Genomic DNA, 15,787 nt, shown 5'->3' with positions numbered 1-15,787 from the left:
TTGGGTCTTGCTCCCATCATGTAGTCACATGACACGGAAGCGCTGGAGGTTAGAACCGCTGGACCCTGGTATGGGTGATACTACGCGTTGTTAACTTGTGTAAAACAACTTATCCTCATATTCATAGGGCCTCTCTTTTGATTAATTGGGATATATCACGATAAAGTGCACCAACATTGCCATTGAAGCCTAAAAAAGTCTGTGATAATCTTTGCTGGGAATAATGTCGCTCGCTTGCTACATCGTATTTCTTGTATCCATTGAACTTGCTGTGACACGTTCGTCCCTAATCTGGGGAAGATTTAATTTCCATTTAACTGGACGTTCTTTGCATCAATTTTGCTCCGAAAAAGGCTTTAACACATAGATCCCACAGAATATCATGAAAAAACAATCAAAATGTCACACTACCAATTTTATTGTCTGAAATACAAAACATTTCCAAAGTGCGAGGAGGCAGTTTCAGGCGGGGAGAAGCCTGCTTGTGCAGCCAACACAACACAGACAAACAAATTCTTCAAATACATCAGGTACCTGATGAAAGGTCCACATGGGACCTGAATCGTCTTCACACTGTTCTTGGCGGTCACATTAAATGGAGAACTTCATTCTGAACCTGTGAGTAGAGATGTACTTTGTATTTCCGTCTTAGGGGAGAGCTGCACTTTGAAGAAATTGTTTGAAATACAAAACATCCACGAAAATGACACGTTTTGTTGAATCTCCTTCAGATTATTTTCCGGGCCGCTCATGCGTCATTTTCTTTCCCCTGCAAGGAAACATTAAAACTGGATTACTGTTCACATATATGCATCATTGTCAGGGGGCAGTGCTGCTCCGTGTCACCCCGCGGGGCGAGGGGGCAGTGCTGCTCCGTGTCACCCCGCAGGGCGAGGGGGCAGTGCTGCTCCGTGTCACCCCGCGGGGCGAGGGGGCAGCGCTGCTCTGTGTCACCCCGCAGGGCGAGGGGGCAGTGCTGCTCCGTGTCACCCCGCAGGGCGAGGGGGCAGTGCTGCTCCATGTCACCCCGCAGGGCGAGGGGGCAGTGCTGCTCCGTGTCACCCCGCGGGGCGAGGGGGCAGTGCTGCTCCGTGTCACCCCGCGGGGCGAGGGGGCAGTGCTGCTCCGTGTCACCCCGCGGGGCGAGGGGGCAGTGCTGCTCCGTGTAACCCCGCTGGGCGAGGGGGCAGTGCTGCTCCGTGTCACCCCGCGGGGCGAGGGGGCAGTGCTGCTCCGTGTCACCCAGCGGGGCGAGGGGGCAGTGCTGCTCCGTGTCACCCCGCAGGGCGTGGGCAGTGCTGCTCCGTGTCACCCCGCGGGGCGAGGGGGCAGTGCTGCTCCGTGTCACCCCGCAGGGCGAGGGGGCAGTGCTGCTCCATGTCACCCCGCGGGGCGAGGGGGCAGTGCTGCTCCGTGTCACCCCGCGGGGCGAGGGGGCAGTGCTGCTCCGTGTCACCCCGCGGGGCGAGGGGGCAGTGCTGCTCCATGTCACCCCGCGGGGCGAGGGGGCAGTGCTGCTCCGTGTCACCCCGCGGGGCGAGGGGGCAGTGCTGCTCCGTGTCACCCCGCGGGGCGAGAGGGCAGTGCTGCTCCGTGAAACACCTTCTGGCAGCAAAAGAAGATACCTGAATGTGCCATTACATGACATATTTCCAGCAGAGCACACTCCGATACCGGAGGGCACCATACCGCCCCCTTCACTTCAATGGCTTGTATGGAGGCATATTTACAAAGCAGTACTGAAAGGGGACATATAGTGTAGCACTGCTTAGTGAATATTGCCCAATGTGTATTGCTTATATTAGTGTATTAGAAGCTGGTACGTAAAAAGTAACTAACTGTACCTAAAATGAACAGGAAGAATAACCTTATGTTAAACCCCTTCACTGCCAGAGCAGGGCACGCTCAGTTTGGTATTAAATGCTGTAGGTCTCAATACGTGGATGTGCACATGAGCGTATGTTCCCAGATTCACTACGGAGCTACGGGATATTACAATGAACATCCGTGGCCCTTGTCCCATTCAGTGAATGTCATCCCTTGTTTGCCTGGATCTGGGGAAGATCAGTGGTCCCGTCTCATCCATGAGATTGATACGCATGCGGTCACAGTGCTGGAATCCACGTGGCACAGTGCGGGAATCCCCGTGGCACAGTGCTGGAATCCCCGTGGCATAGTGCTGGAATCCCCGTGGCACAGTGCTGGAATCCCCGTGGCACAGTGCTGGAATCCCAGTGGCACAGTGCTGGAATCCACGTGGCACAGTGCTGGAATCCCCGTGGCACAGTGCTGGAATCCCTGTGGCACAGTGCTGGAATCCCCGTGGCACAGTGCTGGAATCCCCGTGGCATAGTGCTGGAATCCCCGTGGCACAGTGCTGGAATCCCTGTGGCACAGTGCTGGAATCCCAGTGGCACAGTGCTGGAATCCACGTGGCACAGTGCTGGAATCCCCGTGGCACAGTGCTGGAATCCCCGTGGCATAGTGCTGGAATCCCCGTGGCACAGTGCTGGAATCCCCGTGGCACAGTGCTGGAATCCCAGTGGCACAGTGCTGGAATCCACGTGGCACAGTGCTGGAATCCCCGTGGCACAGTGCTGGAATCCCTGTGGCACAGTGTGGGAATCCCCCGTGGCACAGTGCTGGAATCCCCGTGGCACAGTGCTGGAATCCCTGTGGCACAGTGCTGGAATCCCCGTGGCACAGTGCTGGAATCCCCGTGGCACAGTGCTGGAATCCCCGTGGCACAGTGCTGGAATCCCCGTGGCACAGTGCTGGAATCCCCGTGGCACAGTGCTGGAATCCCCGTGGCACAGTGCGGGAATCCCCGTGGCACAGTGCTGGAATCCCAGTGGCAACAGTCATTCCGGCATCTAAAGCATTCAGCTCACTAACACACGAGTGAACCTGGACCACTATGTGTGTGACTTTTTACCTTGTTCTCTAAAATGTTTAACACTCTGCAATACTCCATCATACCAAATTATAACAGCTTATTGTTCCACATCTAGCCTTCATATCGATTTGTTCAAAACCCAAAAGAAAGGTAGAGCACTGCATGGGAGAACCCTACGGCCATGAAAGGCTTTCGCCATGACATGTAGTATTGCTAATTAGTCTATCTTGGATTGTGATTTTACAGCTCATCATTACCTTTCCACCGAAGTCCCGACTCTTTACTCGGAGTTTATTCAGCTGAGATTCAGCGATATCCGCCCGTTCTTCCGCCTCGTCCAGCTCATGCTGCTGCTTCCGCAATCTCAAGAGGTGGCCATTGGTCTGTTCATCCTACGAAAAGGAACCAGCGCCATGGTTAATATACCTTCTGCCAACGTGGCTTTATTGGTAAGTTACAAACAATTAAAAGCTGCTAACATTGTTTCCTAAACTTCATGAAACCAGTGTGGTATATTCCACGGGGTAACACCGCAGAGTATCCCATCACATCATCTATGTACACAATGACTTTCCTAGGCTCCAGCGAGTTTGCGGAGATGGTCGCTAGTTGCAGTAAATGATGGGTGGGGTGAAGTCTGGTGTTAATAAGTTGATGTGGCTTCACTGAAATGCAGAAGTGCTTCAGGGAAAGGGTGGTGGATTCGTGGAACTGCCTCCCAGCAGAGGTGGTAGAGGCTTATACAGTAAGGGAGTTCTTAACTGCGTGGGATAGACATACGGGTAAATGTGACAGAAAGCCCCAAGGATCTAATAGGGTCTGAGGTTTTACAGCAGATAGGGAAATGGGCAGACACAGGGGGGCAGACACGGGGGGGGGCAGACACAGATGGCAGCCACGGGGGGCAGCCACAGGGGGCAGCCACGGGGCAGACAGCTCTTTTTTTGCTGACAAATGCTGTTTGGTAAACATTTTCTTTTCTTTAATATTTGTTTTTAAGTTTTTTCTTTTTGCTCTTCTCCCTCAATTTTGTATAATGTTTTTGTTTATTTAATTTGCCACATCTCGCGATAAGAGAGCTATATAAAAGAAACCACGACATGTCTCATAGCGCTGCTTTGCTGCTTTATACTGTGCGCTGAGGCTCTGAGAAACCGGAGTACAGTTATATCACGTGAGTACACACTTACACGGACACATTAGCACACAGGCACAGTGAATTAGTGCTAAGCGCGGGTCACATGAACACTTTTATCTGAAGCGATTCCTGCGCACGCCTATTGCAGAGAAATTGCCGCTTGCGCAATACGCACCGATTCTTCTGCTTGTCTCTTGTAGGCTTTGACTTTAACTTGTAACTTATCAACCAGTTCTTGTAGTCTTAGGGTGTTCTTTCTATCTTCTTCCGACTGTGAAAGAAAAGATGATATATTTGGAAGGGGCCTTATGGCAGAAGATTGCTTAGTAAATAAGGCCCCATTATTTATTTTTTAACAGTGCATGGTCTTTAAATATGTGCACCCTGGGAGAAGGGAGGGTGAGGGGATGTGATACAATGCTTTATATACGTTAAAGGTACAGGAGAGAAGTACACTTCAGAGAAATAGGAATGCTCGGACAAGAGGTCATACCTCTTAGGCCGTGATTATAGTGGGTGGTGCAGGGTGCGTGCGCGACCGCATGAGAAACCCGCACTGTATGCAGGAGACATCGGGGGGCGTGGCCCGTGACATCACACGAGCGGTTCGCCATCATTGGCTGAACCGCTTCATGTGACGCTGACATCACGTGGCCATCGCGCCTCCGTGCGGTCGCGCACACTATGTGCCCCTTCACGGAATTCAAGTATTTGTTTTGGCAGCGCACGCGCCACCGCGGCTACTAAAATCGCGGCCTTAGAAAACAACACTATAGTTCTTCATAGATGAGATTATAATGTACATCGCTTTCAAAACCTCATAGGTTTCTTCTTCAAGCGGACCTCATAGGGTTACTCAACAAGAAAGAGGAGGCTGGGAAAGCCCTGTATACCAGAATACTATCTTGGAAGAATTGTAATATTGATCCCCTAAAAAAGTATAAAAACCACAACCTACAACCAATCTTTATTTCTGCAGGACCATTATGGCTACTACAACTTTCATTTCACCGAAAGAACCGTGGATTCATGGAGCAGACGCCCAAGAGTGACGGCAGTTAATAGAGCAAAGCAGTTCCTAGCGGATTGGTACAGATACAATGTATCTGAAATATTGCAAGAAGCTAGGGCACAAATGGGGTTTGCGGTTCAACAGCACGTAGAAAAATGAGCAGACTAGATGAGACAAGTGTTTCTAACCACCTTCTACATACAGTATATATACAGTATGACACCTGATGGGGCTCCCCAAGAGCTGCTCCCCTCTGCATAGGACCAGCGTGCTAAGGGTTAACATTAGCAGTACTATGTGGAATGTCAGCCCCACCCACTGGAATGTTAATGAGTCAGGGGGACAAAGCACTCATTCAATCTGAACCCCTTCAGTCTACATCTGCGTCGCCCCAAAGGTGGACAGCCTTTGGCGCAGCCGAAGGGCAGCTAAAGGCTGTGAGCCGTTTGCTGCCTTTTGGTGATGTTAAAGCTTCTCTATTTCAATCTGAAACTCAATAGGCCTTCATCCCCTGTACCCAATTTTCAAACTCTATCTGTCCATGAAATGTCTGTGAATTGACTGTATAGTCCTGTTCTTTTAATGTAACCGTGTATTGTCATAACTCTGTGCCCAGGACTTGCGTGAAAACGAGAGGTAACTCTCACTGTATTACTTCCTGGTAACACATTTTATAAATACAGTATATGTGTGTGTGTATATATATATATAAATATATATATATAATCTTGCATACCTGATATGTCAGTTCTTTAACTTTTCTTTCGAATTTACGGTATCCTTTCACAGTCTCGTTACTCTGTTTCTGTTGAGCCTCCAGCTCGTTTTCCAGTTCACGTATCTGAAATCGTGCACACGGACACATTACATACGACTTTAGGACGTTTCACTTCCAATGTCTGCTTGTGTTACATACCTGTACCATTCATTTTATTAGACTCTATATACAGTTTGGCAACATGGTCCACCTCTAAAGAGTAACGTATTATATTTACGGTAGAAGATTAGTCTTTGGTCTTATACCATAGTAAGCCAGGAAAAAGATAGCGTGGGTATAACAAGCCAAATATCACCCTTATTAACACAATATACTCAGTGCTGTACATAGAATTTCTGCAGGGATATGAGTCCTCACCCCAAGGAGTTGACCCGCTCATGTTTTTTAGTCTGAAGAAGATACAGAAGCTGACAGTGGGAATCAGACTGGCCCCACCTGCTACCAGCGCAGTGACATCACCACTAAATGCCAGCAGCCCCTTCTCGTGCTGAACGTCATCAGAAACCAGGACTGCTATGAAAGTTTCCATACACGTAGCAAAGTGCTCACTTAATATTCATTCGCTGGTCTGCACAGATCCTACATAAAGGGACATCATCCCTTTGGGTGGCCCTTGAAGACTGGTGTTGGCCACTTCTGCATTATGGCGTGACAGTCAATATTGCCCTGTGAAAGAGTTACAGATGTGTGGAGATCTGCTATGGAGATCTACTAGCGACGTGCAGAGATCTGCTATGGAGATCTACTAGCGATGTGCAGAGATCTACTATGGAGATCTACTAGCGAGGTGCAGAGATCTGCTATGGAGAACTACTAGCGAGGTGCAGAGATCTGCTATGGAGATCTACTAGTGATGTGCAGAGATCTACTATGTAGATCTACTAGTGATGTGCAGAGATCTGCTATGGAGATCTACTAGCGATGTGCAGAGATCTGCTATGGAGATCTACTAGCGATGTGCAAACTGTGCAAAATACTTTCACAAATTGTTAAGCGTTTTTCCCCACCCACCAAATTCCATTTCCTGCAGAATGTTTCCCCAAGTCTAAAAGGGCCAATAATATCACCAAATGAGTAAACTCTCAGCGAAATATAACAAGAGATAGGACGCGCCGTGTTTCTTGCGCCATCTATAGTGTCAATGTTAGGCGAATCTTGTGATTTTAGAGAATTTGGCAATTTAGAATATGAAATGATTTTGCGGTGCAGATTGTCTGAGAACTAAACAAGGACCAATTGTGCGCGGCTCGCGAGTCCATGCAGAAGATTCGCACATCTTCCGGAGTAACACCAATTAGTAAATATCGGGTCTTCCAGCATGGAAAGGGCTTATGGAGTAGTACTTTTTAGTAAATATTACCCAAAGTCTTTCTGTACATATGGGGTTTGAGTTAAAGGTCTAACGTGACATGTTAAACTTGTGTGTTTCTCAACATATGATGCAGAACACATCTTCATATTGTTCAAATGTTTCAGAAACACCCCATAGCCACCCTCAATGAAGTATATTAGACAATAAATACAGTAGCAACCATGCTTTCATTATCCCACCCAAATCCACCTCCCCTTCCCTCCCCCCCCCCCCCTCCCATTACGGCCGACTGAGAATTTTGCAATCTTCAACTAACCACATTTTATAAATGAGCGATGTAAGATAATCAGAAGACTTCTATTACACCAAACTTGCCTATTTTGTCATACATTTATTATTACAGGACCTAAACCACAGGGTCCCCTGAGCCGATCCTCAGTTCCTCAAAACTCTGGGGACCCCAAAGTTCCTGAGATATTTGTTTTTTTTTGTGCTGGTTTGTAACATAAAATAAACTACAAATATGGCTGAAGGGTCGCCAATAAACAGCCGCAAATTGTCCCGATGACATTGCAGCTTTTTATTGGCCTCCGGAGCAAGGATGACCCTTGTGTTCACCAAGAAAGCTGTCTTGCGCGGTGGACAAACTGCTTTAATCATGAGAACAGGGAGGAAACCCCTGAAGTAGTCAGACCATGGATCGTATTTGAGGGACTCCGCTGTTCCGGTAATACCGTCCCCCAAAAAATAAACAGCACAGACACTTCTGCTATAAATTGACTGCATACAATTTCAGCTCTATATAAAGAAAACTATGTAAAATATATATCAAGATGAACCTCTTTACTATGTTCACACATTTCAGTTCTTTGCGACTGCTTATCTAAAGCCTGATGTTCTCCATGTGTCCATAATCGGTTGTACTCACTCTGGCCTCCAGTTTTTGGAGCTGCTTCTTGCCACCTTTCATGGCCAGCTGCTCAGCTTCATCCAGACGGAGCTGCAGATCCTTCACTGTCTGCTCAAGGTTCTTCTTCATCCTCTCAAGGTGGGCACTAGTGTCCTGTTCTTTCTTCAGCTCTTCAGCCATCATGGCAGCCTTGATAATGTAGAGAAGTAAAGCGGAGGAGAAAACAAGTTATCCCTGACATGTCGACCAAATTATTCCTGAGGTGTCTTGTGCTCACTGTACCTAATGCTTTACCCCTTCAGGGACGGAGGGTCCTGCCATCTCCATGGACAGAGCCTCCTCCGGCACTTCCTGATCATCTGATTGCTTTTGAGCAATCACATGATCTCAATGTCATCCTGGTGACATTCATAAAAGGGGATAGCCGTGCAGAGCGATGACCGTGAAGTACCCCATGAAAGCGAGCATATTACAGGGTACGTCATAACGGCCGCTGATGTGCCAGTCCTCAGGACATACACTGTACGTCTGTAGGACACTGAAACACTTAAAGGAGCAGACTCCCATAAACACCAAAATAAAGTCACAACACAACAAGATCGTTCATATTGATCCATTTCTAACTTTTAATCTTAATTTATTTGCTGTTTTCCCTTTTATTATTTCCCTGGTTTCAGCTATTACCATGGCAACCTGTGTTGTGACCATTTTAACCTCCCACGCAGTAACATTGTCATCAACTGATATCTCCAGAATCCAACAACAGGATATAAAGAGGAGCACAATAGAAGTGGAGCTCCTTGCACTTTCGCTCATGTCACTTGGATGCGGTGACGACCCCATCATCACTACTCCAGGTGTGGTCGCCAACCTGAAAGACCAACAGCACTCAGGAGTCGCCACTCTGCCGGCAGTGAAAGGGTTATCCTCACGTGGATCAACAGAGGTAAAGGGCATTTAGATACCCAGTCCATCCCCTCCATCTTTCCCTGCTACGTCCGTATCTAGGAAGTAAGAGTGAAAGACTTACATCAGTGATGGCTTTCTTTGCTTTCTCTTCTGCGTTCCTCAGCTCCTGGACGGCGTCTTCCACTTCGGATTGAAGCTGAGTTACATCGATTTCCAGCTTCTTCCTGGCATTGATCAGACCCGTGTTCTAAACACATTGGAATGAAAACATTTCGTTAGGAGACATGATGAGGTGCCGAAAGACCCATTCAAGTGATTAAACCATAAGAGGTCTTCAGTGGAGAGGGGTACATTTTGGTGGACTTGGATCCGCAGCGAATCTGTCGGGTACATTGGTCCGCGGATTTCACCGGATAAATGCCAAAAAGGGCGATTTGCGTTTTGTGAATTTGTTATTATTCCGCAATCCGTCCACGGGTTGTATCCAATGGCGGTTTTTATGAATCCGCGCAGATTAAAATTTACCAAATCCATCCGCGGATTTTACACCGCCAAACGGATTCTAGGGGGAAGATGCAAGAAAATCCGGGAAAGGGATTTGGGCGGATTCGCGCATCGCTAGTGTTCAGGCGCCAGGATGGGGTGTGGCCCCACAACATGGGCCATAATGTGGATGCAGACAAACTGGACATTACATAACTACAGAGTAACAGTCTGGGAATCACTTGCTTAGCCTCAGATCCCACAGAATAGCAAACCATTTGCCAATTGTCACTGCAACACCTAAAACTCATACAGGTGGTATTGGGACTGTGCACCCATGTCGGGACTTGGCCATTCACCACCAATGCTGATTATAATTAGAGAGCCAAAGCTAGTACAGGATAGTAATGGTTGACGCCTAAAGGGAAGGGAATACAGCCCAGCCATGAAAAGGACCAAAGATACTGTAACAAGTGTGTGAGCTCAGAGAGGGTGTTACAGGTAGCCAAAGGTGGGCGGGGAAGGGAGTGCGTGTGCGTGTGGCAGATAGTATTAACATCTCTGCAGTATATTGCTTGTGTTATTGACTACATACATGTAATGCTTTGATTTTGCATTATTACAAGATACTGTAACAATACCTGAGTATGTAGGAGCTGTACGCGCTCACTAGTATCAATGAGTTCTAGCTCTGCCAGTTTGCGAGCCTTCTCTGTCTGTTCTAGAGCGACCCTTAGTTCTTCTATCTCCGTCTGCTGCAAGAGGTTCCGGCGGTCAGTGAGGCCCAAATGCTCTTTCAGGTCTTCGTTTGCTTGGACCAATTCATCGAGATGCAATTGCTCATCCTTTGGAAAAAATACCCAAATTACCACCGACATAACACAGCGTATCCCCTTACAACGCAGAGTACAGTATAACAACGTCCCAAAGGAGCATTGCACACTGTACCCCACCATAATGCAGCACACAGAACAAGGAAGCCTGCTACATCAGTAACAAGCTCATGTTTACTATTAGACCATATTGCGTTACACCAGGGGTGGCCAACCCCAGTCCTCAATGGTCACCGTCAGGCTTTAAGGATTTCCCTGCTTCAGCACAGGTGGCTGAGCGCAGTCAACGACTGAGCCACAGATTGAGCCACCTGTGCTGCAGCGGGGATATCCCTAATACCTGGCCTGTTGGTGGCCCCTGAGGGCTTTACACAGGATGATGACATTACACAGGATGATATTACAAACCTTCAACTGTGCCTGGATGTTCTTGAGCTGTTTCTGGCTCTCTGCCACTTGGCGGTTGGCATGGTTCAGCTGCACCTCCATCTCGTTCATATCCCCTTCCATCTTCTTCTTGGCTCTAAGAGCATCGTTCCTGCTCCTGATCTCAGACTCCAGGGTGCTGCTCATTGTGTCCAGCACTCTCTGACTGTTTCGTTTCAGCTGATCAATCTCTTCTTCTTTCTCCGCTACTTTTCTGTCGACTTCCGACTTCACTTGGTTTAGTTCTAGTTGGATGCGAAGAATTTTCACCCCTTCATGTTCCAGGCTTCCCTACGAGGGTGATTATATGGTCAATGCCATCTCACGGTCCAATTCTTTATTGATGTAAATACTGATGTAGCAGACAGGGCCCGGGACACCTGTCCCGGCAGTCCCCCCTGTCGGAGGCCCTGGCACTAGCATCATTATTGATCCAGGACATGCACAAGGCGGCAGTGGGATAAGTGGTAACTGTATTGACTCAGTTGTGAGGTTAACGCGCTTGAGCAAACACGTGGGTTCAATAATGCCTGTTACATCTGTAGGATATACTAAGTTTTCCAAACCTCAGAGGTCTCTGCACACAAGAACTTTTACACCTACCAAGAACTCACATTATCCTTAAAAGATAATACCACCTGCAACCAATTTACCCTTCTCCAAAACCAATACAGCTGCTGAAGTATGGCAAATAATCAGTCCCGTGATACATATGTAGTTCCTTTTCTCCCTAAGCTGCATGTAAACTTTGATGGGCAAACTCACAGCAGAGAAGATTTATTCAATTCAATCACAACCCACAATTCGCACATACAAGAAAACAAAACACAGATGGTGTCGATGGAATTCAACTTAATAAATGAATAGTGAATAGTGATGAGTTATATAATCCTATCACAACAGAACAAGATTGTAATAAAACATTATTATCAATGTCTATACTACAGCATAATAAAGTCTAACTTTATAACAATAAGGAACGACTACTTCAGTTGTGCGAATAGAAAATGGATGGTTCGAGCAGAATATAGTTATAATGCGTATAATGTATTGAATGCAGCTTAGCAGATTAGCTTTGTGGCTGCAGATCTATCCCCTTACGACAGGGGGGCTCAACTCCAGTCCCCCCAACAGGTCAGGTTTTCTGATTGAGACACCCGTGCTGAAGCTGGGATATCCTGAAAACCTGACCTGTTAGGGGTGGTTGAGGACAGGAGTTGAGTGCCCTGTCTTACGTCATTTCACCACCATCAATGGCCACCAGCCACATCGTGCCCGCTGGGACCGTAGCGCTGTTATGATCCCGCTGGGACCGTAGCGCTGTTGTGATCCCGCTGCGGCCATAGCGCTGTTATGATCCCGCTGGGACCGTAGCGCTGTTATGATCCCGCTGGGACCGTAGCGCTGTTATGATCCCGCTGGGACCGTAGCGCTGTTATGATCCCGCTGGGACCGTAGCACTGTTATGATCCCGCTGCGGCCGTAGCGCTGTTATGATGCACCCAAAGAATTGGACATATACACCAGTTTATTCTAATGATGTTGCCAACATCGACCAGATACCAAACATAGAAAAGAAGAAAAAGAAATGTCCTGCAGGACGGGGAGTCCCCGACGCGCAGAGAGCGGACGGGCGGAGAGCGGACGGGCGGAGAGCGGACGGGCAGAGAGCGGACGGGCAGAGAGCGGACGGGCAGAGAGCGGACGGGCGGAGAGCGGACGGGCGGAGAGCGGACGGGCGGAGAGCGGACGGGCAGAGAGCGGACAGGCGGAGAGCGGACGTGCAGAGAGCGGACGGGCAGAGAGCGGACGGGCGGAGAGCGGACGGGCAGAGAGCGGACGGGCAGAGAGCGGACGGGCAGAGAGCGGACGGGCAGAGAGCGGACGGGCGGAGAGCGGACGGGCGGAGAGCGGACGGGCAAAGAGCGGATGGGCAGAGAGCGGACGGGCAGAGAGTGGACGGGCAGAGAGCGGACGGGCGGAGAGCGGAGAGCGGACGGGCAGAGAGCGGACAGGCGGAGAGCGGATGGGCGGAGAGCGGAGAGCGGACGATATAATGAGACCAATGAAAATATATAAGGAGTATGGAATAAAAAAAGAAATGAATTGTGCGGATTTTGTTTTTACTTTTAAAAAACCCCGACCACCTCTGCAGAGATTCTGTTCCATGGATCTGCTACACTTCAAGTAAACACCTTCCCGGCGTTTCCGCCAAGACTTGTGGCTTCAGACCTGACCTTCTCTTTCACTGAAAAATACTTCCTTGAATAATATCGATGCTCGTTATTTAAACAGTTCCATGATATCCACCCTCCCGAACAATTTACGACAATACATACCTCCGCTTCTTCCAAAGCCGACAGCAATCCCGCCGTTTCCTGTTCTGCTTGTTTCTTGGCTCTTTCTAATTCACTATTATTCTTAGCAGTTTCGGCAATTTGATCGGTGAGGTCCGATATTTCCTCTAAAGCATCGAACAAATTAAAAACCGCAAACCGTATATGTAGTGCCAGAATAAACAAGTAATCGTCAGCATGTTCCGGGGGGCATAAAAAACAGATAAATACCCCAAAAAGAATGACACCAACATCTGTTATCTGATGGCAGTGAATGAATATCAGCTGCTTTGGTGCATAAATCTCACAGCTCAGAGTATTCAGCAAAGAGTTAGTGGGAGATATCAATGCTGAGACCAGGGCTGGTCAACTCAAGTCCTCAAAGGCCATCAACAGGTCAGGGTTTCAGGATAGCCCTGCTTCCGCACAGGTGCCTCAATCAGTGGCTTAGTCTTCGAATGAGCCACTGATTGAGCCACCTGCGCTGAAGCAGGGCTATATCCTGAAACCCTGACCTGTTGGTGGCCTTTGAGGACTGGAGTTCACCTCTCCCGGTTTAAATGAATACAACTTAGCCCAGCACTTCTGTTTAACTGAGTCGAAAACTTACGTTGGAGATTTTTATTTTCACGTTTAATGGTTTCCAGCTGATCCAGCGTCACCTCGTAAGCATTGCGCAGTCTGAAAAGATCAGTGTTCGAGTTTCTCGCTTCCTTTTGAGACATTTCCAGGTCAGCCTGGCTCTCCTCACACTTCTGCTTCCACTCAGCTAGAACCTACACAGAACCAGCGGGCACATAAACAGAGAGACCGTGCGTTATCCCCGTGGAACCTATTTGGCTGCTACAGTAACTAGTTTTTGCGGATTTAGTGCGTGACATCATCCCACCAGATAAAACATCCCATTAAAACGCAGAATATCAGCGTGTTCCTATCGCATTCAGTGCCAGCATTGGGATACGGTGGGAAGCGGTGGGAAGCGGTGGGATACGGTGGGATACGGTGGGATGCGGTGGGAAGCGGTGGGAAGCGGTGGGATACGGTGGGATGCGGTGGGAAGCGGTGGGAAGCGGTGGGATACGGTGGGATACACAGGCACCCAATGTTATTGCACCTGTTATCTCATCAATGGTGTAAAACATTGTGCTAAATGAAGCCAGACGGTGCATCATTTCACACGCGTCCACAATGGCGCCACGTAAATGATTGCGTTTAATGATGTCCCTGTTTTGACGCACAGCATCACGTTAAAGCAGAAGCCCTACAAGCTGCAGTTTATGTTTCTTTTATTTTGATGTTTTAGTTACAGGATTGGAGCAGGGAGTCTCGGGAGCTGAACTGCGTTCATTTCAGCTTTGGGAACCCTCTGCTTCTAGAGATACTTACCTCAGTAGGGGGCGCCAGTATCTGCTGGTAGCAGCTCTGGCTGGGCTAGTTGGGGTTAACATAATGGCGGCTTTAAATCTCCCATGTCCTGAAGGCCAATAAGTAGCTGTGACGTCATCCCTTGCGGATTCCTATTGGCCCACGTGATGCAGGATATTTAAACAGCAAAGAGATACCGGCGCCCCCTACGGAGGTAAGTATCTCAGTAAACAAGGGGTCCCCTGAGCTGACATTAATGGGGTTCATCTCCAGAGACCCCCTGCTTCAATCCTAGAACTGAAAATAAAAGCAGCATAAACTGGTAGTGCCGCTTTAAGGGGCTCAGTAAAGCCTGCAACAGCTGATATTCTGCACTATCAGAGGGAACAATGCAGCCTGCTCTATCTGCAGGTTTCTGGCTCATCTTGCTACGAAGCTGGTTACATCCAACTGTATATCCTGAACAAGGTCACAATCACCTTATCGAAGGTCCTTTGTTTCTTGTCCAGAGCCGCTGCCGCTGCGTTCGATTTCTCTACATCCATCATTAAATCGTCCACTTCCATCTGCAGCCTCTGCTTGGTCTTTTCCAGAGACGAACACTTGGCGTTAAGGGCTTCTGTGTGGTCTTCCGCTTCTTGGAGACGCTGAGCTAGTCTCTTCCTGAGATTACATACAGCAGTGTTAGCGATCCCACTGCAATCAGCTGGGAGGGTCTTCCAGGGGCTGCTGCCCCTTACCCACTGCAAGCGCTGGGAGGGTCTTACAGGGGCTGATACCCCTTACCCACTGCAAGCAGCTGGGAGGGTCTTACAGCGGCTGCTACCCCTTACCCACTGCAAGCAGCTGGGAGGGTCTTCCAGGGGCTGCTGCCCCTTACAATGAGTGTCATGTCATGTTCTTTAAAGCAGCAATCTCCCCCATTATTCTTTACTTATTGGGTGTCTGGTTACCCGTTATTCTTTACTTAGTGGGTGTCTGGTTACCCGTTATTCTTTACTTATTGAGTGTCTGGTTACCCGTTATTCTTTACTTATTGAGTGTCTGGTTACCTGTTATTCTTTACTTATTGGGTGTCTGGTTACTCGTTATTCTTTACTTATTGGGTGTCTGGTTACCCGTTATTCTTTACTTATTGGGTGTCTGGTTACCTGTTATTCTTTACTTAGTGGGTGTCTGGTTACCCGTTATTCTTTACTTATTGGGTGTCTGGTTACCCGTTATTCTTTACTTATTGAGTGTCTGGTTACCTGTTATTCTTTACTTATTGGGTGTCTGGTTACTCGTTATTCTTTACTTATTGGGTGTCTGGTTACCCGTTATTCTTTACTTATTGAGTGTCTGGTTACCAGTTATTTTTTACTTATTGGGTGTCTGGTTACCAGTTAT

The 15,787-nt window shown here is 48.3% G+C and overlaps 1 protein-coding gene across 1 annotated transcript in view; it reads right to left on the bottom strand.

Annotated features, from left to right (window-relative positions):
• Window positions 1-409: 409 nt before the first annotated feature.
• Window positions 410-15,787, bottom strand: part of LOC142472552 (myosin heavy chain, skeletal muscle, adult-like) — a 47,914-nt gene continuing 32,536 nt past the window's right edge. The window contains exons 29-39 of the mRNA XM_075579606.1: window positions 14,878-15,061; window positions 13,644-13,809; window positions 13,037-13,161; window positions 10,680-10,988; window positions 10,080-10,283; window positions 9,077-9,202; window positions 8,065-8,235; window positions 5,783-5,887; window positions 4,210-4,305; window positions 3,154-3,288; window positions 410-769 (exon numbers count right to left, since the gene is read on the bottom strand). Coding sequence (XP_075435721.1) covers window positions 749-769; window positions 3,154-3,288; window positions 4,210-4,305; window positions 5,783-5,887; window positions 8,065-8,235; window positions 9,077-9,202; window positions 10,080-10,283; window positions 10,680-10,988; window positions 13,037-13,161; window positions 13,644-13,809; window positions 14,878-15,061 — 1,642 coding nt within the window. The 3' untranslated portion in view covers window positions 410-748. The remainder of the gene's footprint in view (window positions 770-3,153; window positions 3,289-4,209; window positions 4,306-5,782; window positions 5,888-8,064; window positions 8,236-9,076; window positions 9,203-10,079; window positions 10,284-10,679; window positions 10,989-13,036; window positions 13,162-13,643; window positions 13,810-14,877; window positions 15,062-15,787) is intronic.

Source organism: Ascaphus truei, chromosome 22, assembly GCF_040206685.1.
Source record: "Ascaphus truei isolate aAscTru1 chromosome 22, aAscTru1.hap1, whole genome shotgun sequence".
NCBI lineage: Eukaryota > Metazoa > Chordata > Amphibia > Anura > Ascaphidae > Ascaphus > Ascaphus truei.
The sequence above is the reverse complement of the archived record's forward strand: the minus strand, read 5'-3'. Positions and strand labels throughout refer to the sequence as shown.